At 41.4% G+C, this 13,041-nt stretch overlaps 2 protein-coding genes across 3 annotated transcripts in view; both read right to left on the reverse strand.

Moving 5' to 3' along the window:
* The window catches only part of LOC103372303 (testis-expressed sequence 2 protein-like), a 45,049-nt gene extending 36,302 nt beyond the window's left edge, over positions 1-8,747 (reverse strand). For both annotated transcript variants that reach the window (XM_008301911.1, XM_008301910.1), the window contains exon 1: positions 8,741-8,747. The gene's annotated coding sequence lies outside the window, so the exon portion shown is untranslated. The remainder of the gene's footprint in view (positions 1-8,740) is intronic.
* A 737-nt stretch (positions 8,748-9,484) lies between these two features.
* Positions 9,485-12,662, reverse strand: LOC103372304 (myeloid-associated differentiation marker-like). The gene is made up of 2 exons (XM_008301912.1): positions 11,277-12,662; positions 9,485-9,492 (listed from the first exon to the last, which is right to left on the reverse strand). Exon 1 carries the CDS (start codon positions 12,210-12,212, stop codon positions 11,334-11,336), a length of 879 nt encoding a protein of 292 aa, XP_008300134.1. The 5' UTR covers positions 12,213-12,662; the 3' UTR covers positions 9,485-9,492; positions 11,277-11,333.
* Positions 12,663-13,041: the final 379 nt, after the last annotated feature.

The raw sequence follows: 13,041 nt of genomic DNA on the forward strand, positions 1-13,041 counted from the left end.
AAAGGTATGTAGTTAAATACCTGTAGTATGTACAGTGATATTTTTTCCAGCATTGGCAGCACTTTGAAAAATATTCTACAAGCTGATTCCATTTTTTTCTCCAAACAAACATTTAAAGAAATTCAGTTCCTGTCTTTCTGATTTATGCATTACATTTCTGTTATATGACACTAAAGACTTTCTCAGTTCTCTCTCCTCCTTCCAGCTATAGCTGCACTGTTTCAATACAGGGTGCAGAACTTTAATATGCCAAGAAAACCACAATGAGAAAAATGTGACAGGAGCAAAAAAAACGCCCAAAAACTGCTGCTTGAGGTTGTTAAATGTTTAAATCTTTACACTGTTCATATAAATGTTAGCATGACTGTGCTCAGCAAAGTCAAACGCATGATGTATCGGAGCCACCCAACAACCGGTAAGTGGTCTGCACTTACGCAGCACTCTCCTGCCTTAGCGGTACTCAAAGTGTTTTACAGTATTTCTCATTTACCCGTTCAGACACATACACTCACACACATGCAAGGTCCTCCCCTGTTATCAAGAGCAAGTTTGGGTTTTGTGTCTCGCCCGAGGACACTTCAGCATGTGGACGAGCTCTAGCACCTGAACCGCAGACACCAAAACCACATGTTGGCTCAGCTGTACATTTGATCTCTTTACACCACAGGTTTCCAAGTGTTGCACAGATTATACTTAAAACAAAGTGTTGCGGTCAAACAAAATCTAGCCAGAACAGAACAAACTATGCTGATAACATATTTCTTGATGCAGTTGCAAAAAAAACAAAAGTATGAATTAATGGTTAAATCATCACCGGCTGACACGTGTTTTGTGCATCCAAAAAGGTTTTCAATTGACAGATTATATTTAAGACAGGATTTAAATGTAGAACCATCTGTAGGTTGTAACAGCTGATTGAGAGGACAGTCAGCCTTTGAAACTACAGATACAAGAAATGATCTGCTCCAAGTGCTTCTGCATTTCAGTGGCTTATTTTTTCCCCCCACCTTCTCATTTATGTGACAAAGCTGTTAAGACAGATGTTTAGAAGCCAACACGTATTTTCAAACGGTCATCAAGTTAGCTGGATTGCTCAATGATGGCCTGCAGTGGCTCAGCTGTTGAGGATCACAACAGTGAGAACACACTGGCTCATGCAGAGCATGTGACAGACTTGGGAAATAAAACGTATTTTAAGCTTCAGACAGAGAGGGGCAAAGACAGACTGTGACAGTAGGTTTTCATAACACAGTGACCCTGGCTTTACACAATCACAGCGACCAAGAAAAACTCCTTTAACTTGTTTTTCCTTAGAAAGGAAACAAGGCACTCTAAATGCAGCTAATAGTCTGCTGGGTTCAGCCTGCTTCAAATCATGTCAGCTCAGTGACCCAGACGTTGTTCGTGTTAAATAATGCACTCCTCGCTCAACTGCTTAAGCTCATCAACAAGCCCTCATTATTTTTGAATGAACTTCTTGGCTGCAGCGGTGACAAAACTGTAACACAGATCAGTGATCCGCCTTTCAGCTCCAGTCACAGAGGCTCAGTCAGCCTGGACACCAGCTCCCACAGCTCCGTCTGGATTTTAAACAATCTGAAGGTTCTCAGTCTGTGGAGCTCGTTGTTGGTGTTTTTTTGTTTATTACTATTATGTAAGGTACAACGCAATAACCCTGAAGCAGCAAATCACATGAACAGTTTTCACTATCAAAAACAGGAAAAACCAGAGTTGAGGTGACTTGTTTAGCGAACTCAGGAGGTCAACCGTGTAATTTTGTTTTGCACAGCCTATAAAGTAAACGCAGGGCTCTTTTCATAAGACCTTGAACTTGGATTAGGTATGGTTTATATTTCTGAGAAGAATGATGGAGCAATGACAAGGCAACAATAGGTAGTTATAAGTCTAATAACAAGCTTGTTGTAGACTCTTCCCATAACCACAGATATTTTCTAGTTGCTGCAAAAACACTTCAAATACCTTAGAAAGAAAACCAAATCTGATGAGTGGTCCCTATGCTAAATGAGCTTCAAACTGAGCTACCCTCCTGCATATGGTTGTAAACCATGAACTGCTGCAGGAGTCTCTGTCACGGTGGCCCTTTGCTAAACTCCCAAAATGCTCTTGACCATACAAAAACCACCTCACCCGTTCACCACAACCAAACACAACAAAACACTAAACCTATTCATTTAACGATGTAGATTTTAACGTTAATATTCTCATGTTTCCTTGCAAACACGGAGCTGCAGGTAGTCGTAGCAACCGCCTCCTCAGGTCGCTGAACGCAGCCAATAAGCTGCTGTCTTCCATCTCGTTAGAGGTACTTACTCTTCCATATATACATACAACCAGGAATACATCTACAAACATTGTCTGACACACATGTCCTTCGCCTTTTGCCTTACGGGTCCGATTTGTTGAATTATTAACGGCAACAAATCAATTAATTGTGAACATCACTCTCCGATTCAGGTGCCCGGATGTGCAGCGGCTCTATTCTGTGCTGAAAGATTTAAAACAAGCTTAACTCGTAGCCGTGACGAGAACATGGGAATGATGCAGTAGGCCAAGCCGCAGTCTGCTCCCAGGCCTGTAAGGAAACCATCTGCCCAGTTAGCCACATCTGGTCAAACCCAGGACAACCGACTTCCTGCTTTTATTCCACAAAGACTCTTGTGTTTCCCCAAAACGTTCCCAGCCCTTGGCACAACATACTACATCCATTAGTTTACCCAAAGACAGAATGAAAGACAGACAATTACATAAACCACCGCAGTTCATGAGATTGTTTCAGAGCAGAGTGAACCTGAAGGAGATGTTTTCTTTGTCGGCTGGTTCTGATTACATTCGCCGCCGCTGTAAACGGCCGCTAATCCGTATGGAGTAATTGCATTTTGCGCTACTCCGTACAGTTCCACGACTGCCGGCTTCTGAAACATCAAACATTAATGAGAAGCTACTTTACAAGTGAATGAAAGATTTAACGAAATCTCAGGATTGCAGGATGCAGAGCTGCACATTTAATATAATAAAATAAAAAGATTCTGCAGTACTGAAATAATTTCCAACGTCTGATGTAATTAAAATAAAAATCTTGTATAATATTTATTTTTTATATAAGCATACAAAAAGGATTTTATTTATCTCTCATCAGAACCCTTCAGAAATAATCTCATTTTCATTACAACAGTTTTACACCGTTGGCCAACAATAAGTCAAAAAGGAAACCTAGGTCTGGAATGCTATAATCATGCATTTATTATTATCAGCGTTGGTCGAAGTGAAAGGAATTAGGCAAAGCTTTTCTCTGCCAAACAGTAATGACAAAAGACCACATTGTTATGAAGTGTGAGAGCAGCTCTTGGGGACTGAAATAGTGAATGACTGCTTCAAACCATAAAAATAAGGAGTGGCTCTAAGCCGGTGAAAGACGGCAGCACTATTCCTCAGGGCTCAAATTAAAAGTGTAAACGAATTCACTGATGCTCTGACATCTCTGTGTTTTCACAGCATTTTTTATTTTTTTGTTCTCGAGCAAAAAAAACGCCGCCTGCAAGTGAAAACACGGCACCTTTGTGAATTACGTCTCAGCTTCAAGTGAGAAACGTGGAAGCAGTATTTATAGACGTTCTATATTTACACATCTCCCCACCTCTACCTCGCCTGTGTCGTCTTCCTCGGCTAACGTGTGATTATTATGACTGCGGCGGTGCGATGAATGTGGAGACGGCACCTGAGCTGGGCCTGAAATCACTGCTGGCTGGCAGTTGGACACATTCTGTCTCAGTAATGGTCATTATTTCCGTGTTTGGACAAGAGACAGAGCAGCACCTGTCTGAAACAACAGTCACCTGCATGAAAGATGAGGAAGGTGAGGTGAAGCAACGCTGAGCTTCGTAGCAGGATTTTACTACAATTTAAGGGTAAATCATTAACGAGAATCACCTGTTAAAGTGAGTGATTATTATGGCATCACATCTGCACCCAGACACAGTGAATGAACTTCTTTTCCTGCACAAGGACAGAGATCAAGCAGGAGCAAACACAGTCCGACAACGACTACGTGTCCGTTCACTTCATGTTGTTAACGCCACATTTGCTTAGATTTGAATTTATTGATTTACTGTGAAAGTTAATCAATGACTAATGGTGCCCGTCTAGTCGACTGGTTGATGATTTTTTATCCCAACCCTCCTATGATAGCAAACAGATAACGGTAACGTCAACATACGCTTTGGTTCTCGAGCAGATGGGTGACAAATCAAAGAAAAAACTTCAACCCTTTGGTTCTCTTGGTTTCATTTTGTTGCAGGAGTGCATTTTGCTGGCATGGCTGGAGAAAACTTGTCCCCATTAGTTGGGCTCAGGTTACAGATGTTTCGGACCGGTTTACCCTTGTTTTACCCCAATCAGAGCAGAAATCTGGTCGGGGGTCTTGGTCTGAACCGATGTTTGGCTCAGGTAACGTGAGGGGTTTACGGAGCGAGTCCAAAACGTCCCGTTCTGCTCACAGACTCAACATGCCACCCCAATAATATTTTAATGAACTGAATACATTTTTGCATTAAACTTTGGCCGATTAATATGCTAAACCTTCTAGCCCCTTAGGCTAACATTAGCTAGCATACAGACATTTAAACAAACAGCTAAAATCTCACCTCCAGTTCTCATTAATATCCTGTCACATGTAATGCAACATTATTTTCAAATTCTTTTGTGTGTGCATGTCTGATATTAGAGAGAATAACATCTTTGAATTTTCTCCTAATCAGTGTGACGCCAACCGCATTTCAAACTCCGTCAGGATTTGAACATTCCTGCAGTCTGAGCTCGGCATTAGCGGGACGGGTCCCTGCAAATTAACATGAAGTTCTTCTGAGTGATCACCTCCATCTTATGCTGAAACATCTCTATTCTGATAGCGAGCTCTTCCAGGACGACAGCGTCCCAGCCTACAGTGCAGGAGGAGTCACGGAAGAGCTTGATAAGTAGGAAAATGATAAGAATCATATGCTATTGCATTCACAGCCACCAGATCTCAACTGAACATCCATGGGGGATTTTGAACCAAACCGTCAGACAGCGCTCTCCACCTCTAATTTCAAAACAGAGGGAATACATTTTGAAGATGATGACTTGGAGCATCAATGCCAAGGCTCATTGAAACCGTTTCCATGGCACAACATCTTACCAAAACACATGGATTTTCCTTTAATTTGTCACATACTTGCATAATGCTACATGCTGCACTACGAGTTTCTTGCTGACCAACATCACAATTATCTACGAAGGTCTACAAAGAGTTGTATAGAAATCAACACAGACACACCCTTTTTGAATTCTGGAAAGATCACATGTCCAACAAAAGGCCTGGACATTGCTCCAATAAAAACTGAGTTGCCTCCTCAAACACACACTCATGTGACAATAGGCTGACGTAATGCCTTTATATAAAGGTTTCCAGCTGTTTAAAGCTCATATGCATCCAGTTCTATTGCTTCAGTAAAAGAAGCAGTGACCACAGTCTCTCTACGAAGGCTGTGAAGACATGTCGACTAATAAACTCATCTGAAAGGACAAGCAGCAAGCAAGGATCCCTAAAGCAAGCCACTAACCAGCACTTATTAATGAAACCAGAAGCCTGTGCTGTTAGAAGAGGGGATTTGACTTTTTACAGATTTTAATCTAAATAAGTCTCAAGTCAGGAGTCTTAAAACTATGACATGCTTAAAGAGCCAAAAGCCAGACGGGGTTAGCATATGACGGATGACAAACTGAGCCATAATTACCTAACAGTCTGCTATCTCGTAGATCTGGATCAGAGATAAAAAAAAACAGATCAAAGCAGAGAAATGTTTTCTGAATAATATTTACAAGTCGTCTTTTTATCAAGCAGACAAATGGGCTCCTGAAGTTAAACCAATATGAACTGTGTCATAACTCTAAAAATAATGTAGTTCTAATGCTATTTCCACATCATCTGTCCTCTAGAAGACTTCACAGGTAGCAAACCAAATATTATTTTCTTTATAACATTGCAGCCTGCATCTCAAGTGTAATCAAAACAGGAGCACTTCAGTTAAAAATAGGTCAAACCCGGTGAGATCTTGGAAGGCCATGAAATGAGTCAAAGCGATGGACAGGTGTACAGTCAACAGGGGTGTAGGCCTGTTCCTACACCCAGTCAGATAAGCAGCACATGTTCTACGTCTCACGGTGACGGAGGAATATGACAGTCGTTTGAGGGAAAAAAACAACGCTGGAGAAAAACGTTCAAGAAAACCACCGCTACCTGTTTTACCGCATTACAGAAAGACCAGCGAAGCAAAATGTCTGCGACTAAACCCAGTTAGCGTGTGACCAGTCGGAGCAGCTTTCTACGCCGAAGCTTCAGGCGTTTGAATCGAGGCGAGAGGTGACATCCACTCAAGCACACGCTTATTTTTAACGCAATTTCAGAGACAGGAAATGAAGACCCGATCCTCTGCGAATCATTTAGATATGCCGCCGGCTGTGCTGCCGAGACACGTCAAAGTGTCATATCTCCTTCCACTGCACCTGCTGCTCCAGCCCTCAACCTCCTGCAGTCGCTCACAGGTGTTAGAATTCTGTTTTTGCACAAATAAAGAGCATCCTATCCTTTATTTTCAACAACAAATATTAATTTAGCCCATCCACAAGTGTGTCTACGCAGAGAAACAACAGGAATAGTATTGCTGCTTTTTATTTATTTATGTCTTTATATGCTGCATCAAGCTTTGAGTACACAGATAACTCTTATTAGCAGACCTATCAGGATGGCATTTCATGATAGTAAAAGAATAATAAAACTTTAGTCCTATCTTTTAAGTGACAACAAAATGACCGTATGCATTTGATTACCCTTCATGTACTGCTTTTAACCAGTCAGATAAATGTGAAGTGTTGTGTATTTCTGGAAACTAGATTTAATTTAAACTACTGTTTCCGTCACATACACATGTTCAATCACTCACTTTTTCAACAGCAGCCACAGATATTCTCATTCAGTACAAAAATAATAAGATTAAATGTTTGTATTGATTTACTTTTTCGTTCAGATGGTGTGGAGCCAATTCATCTGACAATTCTCCATTTCTATAAACTTTTCTACTTCTTACTGTTTATTTGTTTCTAGTATTGGATCAGTTATTTAGACCTCAATACATCCCATTGCAGCGTACGTGTTGAGCGGCTTCCTAAATAATTTTAAAGCCTGAATGTCATGAGGAGACCACAGCTTGTTGAAACTAAAACGGGCTTTTCACTGTCAGAAAAAGTAGTCAAAAGATCTGTTAGTGCATGTTTTATGCCACTCTCAAAGTCAAATTTACAGCAAATTATAGACTCACCAGCACAACACAAGACACCGCAGGACAACTAGGAACGACTCTGTAATGTGATTATAAAGAGAATCCTACAGGGAGCAAGAACCAGGACCAGTACAGCGTCACGTCAATCCCAAAACTTAAAAGTGAGAGCAAGGGGAAAGACAATAATTTAAGAAACACAAATGCATCAGAAAGCAGTTTTGGTGCACAGGCCATGGCCTGGGGGTATGGCTGTGTAAATCCCTTCACATAGCAACAGCTTTCATCATCAATAAATCATCACTACATGACTTGAGCCCAACATTTCAAAGCTTTTTACAGCACCGAAACAACAAGCTCAATTTAAGCTTTTTGGGGAGCAGCAGTTGCAGCCGTATCCCCTCTGACACGACATAGATGCTGCTGATGAAGAAATACAGATTAAAAAGAAGAAAGTCCTTATTTAGAGAAAGTTGCTCAACATATACCTTGAGGTCAATGTGTGCAAAGAAAACCTGTAAAACACCTTTCTGCTATTGACTTTAAGCATCCACACTTCAGGGCCTGTGAACGTGTGGAGAAAAAAGCCCTGGGCTGCACTCGTAATACGTGTATGTTTGGATAAAAAACAAGCCTGTTCTCACACTCGAGGCCTCGACGTTTGGTTTCTAAAAGAAACTTGACAGACAGTCGAGCAGAAGCCAGTGTTTATGAGAGCTGATCGGCCAACTACAGTATCAGTTTCCTGCCCGGGCATCACTTGGCAAACACGACAAACCCGTACTTGTAGTTACAGCTCGCATGTGAAAAGACAGACATGTTGTTAAAGCTGCAACAAATAATTGATTAGATGTCCACTATTAAATTAACCCCCAACACTTTAGATATTCAACTTTCGGTTTAAGCAAATTATCAATGAAAAATAAAACAACTAAATACTCCGATACCAGCTTCTTAAGTAGTTTATTTCCTCCTCTGACAGTAAACCTAATACATTTTGGTGATGGACAGAACGAGGCGTTCGTCATCCTGGGCTGTGGGAAAGACTGACGGACAACGTTTTACACGCCAAACCACCGACTGATAAACTGACAAAATAACCAACAGATTAATGGACTTGGAAAACAATAGGTACTTGCAACCCTAACGTCTGAGTAATCTCCTGCAATGACTCCTTCCAGATAAGGAATAAAACTTAATGCAGACAGAGAGGCTTTCTGTAATTCCTGAAAGCATCTATAATGTAGATTTTTCTCCCGTACTACTCTTCCCTTCATTGTTCGGAGCTATGTTTGTCCTTCCCGTCCTCCTGCCTCCCTCTCTGTAGCTAGACTTTGCCCCCACTAAGGTCATTTGTAGCTCAGGAAACGGATCAATAATGAGTTCAAATTTACTGGCTAAGTGCTTACCTTGTATCCTCAGTGCCATTCAATCCAGCCTGGGGCTTACATCTGCCTACTGCAGAGTCAAGTTTCACATGTCCACGGTGCTCAGGGGCCTTCTGAGAAAAGACAACCATCATTACAAATGTTTTAAAGAAAAAACACCAAAATACACAATATGTGGAGTGTTGGTGTTTCTTGATGGGAGCTTGTGTATGGTTTAAGGCAAACCATATGGCAAAACAGACAGCTTTCTCGGTGGTAGTTAGCATGTGTGCTGGTAGAAGGACTTATTTTGGCTAATGTGTGCTAACATGGTCCAAACATGAACTTCTTGAGCTTCACCAGCAAACCCAGTGAAACCAGCCAGTCTGGTGGTGCAGGTAGGACCACAAGCTAACAACAGCAACAACAACATCAACGTGATTTGACACATTTTTCCTCCTGCCATTACCAGAAACACGACTTTATATCGCACCACATAGAAGGACAAGAAACACGTTTGAAAACTGAATCACGACTTTGTTTTAAAGTGGCCGAGACCCCCCTCACTAAACAACTGTGTAAGAAAAAAACACACACAAAAACAACAAAAAAACAAGATAGCTCACCGGGAGTGGGGGGACTTCATTGTCGTCTGGATACACCGAACAAACTTCCGAAATTAGCCAAGGTGTTCACGTACGGTAGCGGCGGTGCTCTCGCTTCCACGTACCAAGTTGTTTGAGCGGCTCGATTCGTCGCTCAGCCTGTTGACATCGACTAACTGGACTCAGTTCCTTAAAGAAGAGAAGAAAAAAAACAAAAATGTTGGAGTATGCCAAGGCCAGAGTAATCGACGCCGAGCTGCCGGATAGCTGGGCCTACTACGCGACGATCGATTTTTCGATAGCGCTGCTTAACAGGCCTGGAGCGAGTGAGCCAGATGTGAGAAGGTAAACAGTGTAAAATGTAAATAAGTTATTATTACGGTGTTGGACAGTGCTGTGTGGCTTGTCAATGCAGGAAACAATAAAAGCACAAAAGAAAAAGGTATTACAAAATGTATATAAGCTAAAAATTGCTTGAATAAACAAAAAACAATCAGCAACCTGTTTTTTGAGGCTATGTAGTTCCCTAAATAGCCTAAATAAAGTGATGTTTAGCTTGTTTGTGTGAATAATAACCACTGGTATTGACTGTTTCTGAACCTTACAGTTTAATTCACATTTGTATTAAACAGATTAACTATGAAACTCAGTTGCATTTGTGGTGAACAAACTCATTTTCTACACGTTAAGTTTAGCCCCGTGGTTTAAATAGGATGCATGCTAATGCAGTGTTGCCATCTAGTGTTGGTAAATGGAAACGGGCCTCATTATACTGAGATATTCACAATCTAAAAGCAAACAACAGACTGAGTGTTTTCATATATATTTATTAATAACAGAAACATTTTTAATATTAGTCTGAATATCTTGGGTTCAAATTTCTTCTTCCTCTTCTTCTTCTTCTTCTTTAAATCCTATAAATTACACTGAACAAATAATATTTTATCAAATTCTATCTTTTCTTTAACGCAGGGAAATTAACATTTTTTTTCCCAACACACTGCATCTCTACAGCAAAGGATGACATGAAACAGCCAACTATGTCTATAATGGATACCACAAGTCACGCATCTTCCGTGCATAGAGTTAATGAGGAGGCTACAGATGCCTTGATTATAGCTTGGTACAGTTTGTTGGCATTTTGGAGGACAGGATCACATAATGTCACATTCATACACAAGTCCATCCATTGTATCGTGCTGTCAGAAATGATTCCCTCGACAACAAATAGGGAAGTTGTGCACATTCAAGTGCCCGGCTGTGCAGCATCCAGCACTCAAACAACCTGTTTTCATCCTTCTCTTATCATTTGTGGCATTATGCTATTTGAATAAATCTGCATTATGTGGTGACACAAAGGTCAAAGGACGGTCTGCTTACTGGTCTGATCTCTGTCCTCAAAAACCACACATGACTAGTTTATTCATGTATAACTCAGCGGTTAAGAATTTGTCACCAGTTGAACAGCAAACAAACTTTTGATGCACAATTTGTCAAATTAGACTTTTTTTTTTAAACCACAACAATATCAATGACATTTTTTACTTTTTCTCTAGGCCTGGAGGAAAAACAAAAAACAAAAACAGTTTGCATGCTTTATATTTTTTCAGTGTAAAGTCCACCTTCAGCAGCTTTTATTTTAAGCAATATCAGTTATAAAATCTTGTCAGGAAACACGCCAGCACACACAACCCCAAATATGTCCTTACCAATGATGTGTGCTTCAGTGTGTCGGTCACATGACCCACATTTAGTAGTTATACAGCATTTAAAGGAACTGCAAGACGAATGTCATAAACCTCTTTCACCTTAGTAAAACCATTCCCACATGTAAAACGCAATGGAACAGTACAGTTTGATCATGATAATCAGCTTTTTACAAATTTCAGATTGTAAGTTTAATATCCAGAAAGATAATTTGATGACACAGCAATAATCAAGAGCAAAAAACATTAAGTTTGACTGTTACATACGTGTGAAAGTCATGGTTTTCCCCTAAACCTTGACAGAGTGACTGTACATGATGAACTTCACATGTGACTCCGGTCACACAACTGTTTAATGGAGAAGGCAAGGTCCACTGTGTAAGCTAACAGTGTGATACTGGAAACCACCGTTTCCAAAATAACCAGCCCAGTGTGTTTGGTGTCCTCATTTTGTCCGTGGCCTCTCAGATGCAGTATCTTGGTGAGGCAAATCACTGTAGCCAACATGTAGAGCAACACCCCAATCAGACTGAATCCCGCCAGAAGTCTGTCAAAAGGAAGGAGACAACGCCCGGCAAAGTCACCCAATATTACCATCAGTGTGACTACAGACATGAAGAGACAGACGCCACATGTCACTCCGGACACCCATAGCTTCCACTCATGACTGTCATCATGCAGTTTATAAGAATTCTCCACAAGCAGGGTGATTATCTGACAGCCTCCCCACAGCTGGACTATCTTCAGGAGACCAGGCAGGCTGCCCATGTAGCCTCTCTGCTCCTGGGCTTGGGTACGGAGCACGAAGGACTCTGAGGTGTAGGCCAAGGTTGTGAGACATGAGGCCACCGCCGCCGCCACAGAGTGCGGCAAAAAGTTTTTATGATCCATGACATTGCAAGGGAAAAGCACGGAGGTGCTGAGACTCATCAGAGCTCCCAACACCGCCACCGTCATCGTCAGGTTCTTCCAGGATATTGGGATGAGGCTGTGAAACTGGATGATGCTGAGAATGTGGATAAGGAGGGTCAGGGTGAAGAAGAAGCACCATGTAAACATGCAGAAGATCCAGAACGTGTTTGACTCCTCGTGTTCCAGCGAGGCCACAAGACTGAAGGCCGTACAGCTGAGCAAGACTTCCAATGTCCGCACCAAGAACAGGGGACTGGTGAAGTCTCTGGCCTCGAGTACAATCACAGGCATCGCCGCGGTGTTGAATCTCAGTGATCCAGGAGACACAATACCTCAGGCTTAGCTGTTTGTGAATAAATTCTCCAGATTTTTCAACAAAATGTCCGTCCAATCTTTAGTTTTGAAATACAATCCAGTAGAGTCCATCGAAAGAAACTCAAAAAAATATTAAAAACATAAAAAATATCTCACAATAAAATCCTTTTTCTGTCGTCAGTTCTTCACTGCTTCATCATTTACCATAAAGAGCAACACTTCAAAATAGTAACTCTTGGAATATATTTTTTCGCACCGTTGGTGTCAAAACAGACCTCGCCTACTTCCCTTTTGAGGCTGCAGCAGAGCGCTTTCAGTCTCACTAGAGGTACGTGCAAATGACCACAATAAAAAGCAAGTGCAAACAAAGCTACCTTCCTCCCACCTTCAGTTCTCACGAAATGCGGTTCCTTTTTTCTGTGACACAAGTGATAAAGTTCAATAGTCGAAGGCTGTTCTGAGGTATTGTTTTAGATTTGTTTTAGGACAAGATTGTGCATTTGTTGAGAGCTGTAGATCATCCTGAGGATCTGTTTGTGGGTGTAAACCTGCTCTACCCTCAAGGGAGAAGAATCTGACATTGTGAGGAGCATCTGGTTTCTCTTTTCAAATGACAGCGTTTGGAAACATGCTTGAGTTGTGTGAATGGAGCTGAGTGTGGGTGCCAGCAGCAAGCTGTAAATCTTTTATTGCCTGATTGTATGCATGCATGGGAATGCCTTTGTCTTGTGCTTGTATGCCCTGCAAAGAGGTTTACAGTGGAGGATGTATGTATGTGGGCACGTCTGTGTGCAGGCATGCTTTC

This window comes from Stegastes partitus, unplaced genomic scaffold, assembly GCF_000690725.1.
Source record: "Stegastes partitus isolate 25-593 unplaced genomic scaffold, Stegastes_partitus-1.0.2 Scaffold1730, whole genome shotgun sequence".
Classification (NCBI taxonomy): Eukaryota; Metazoa; Chordata; class Actinopteri; family Pomacentridae; genus Stegastes; species Stegastes partitus.

Bases quoted from the DNA above. Each gene is read 5' to 3' on its own strand.
- LOC103372304 (XM_008301912.1), bottom strand. From the start codon at position 12,212: ATGCCTGTGATTGTACTCGAGGCCAGAGACTTCACCAGTCCCCTGTTC.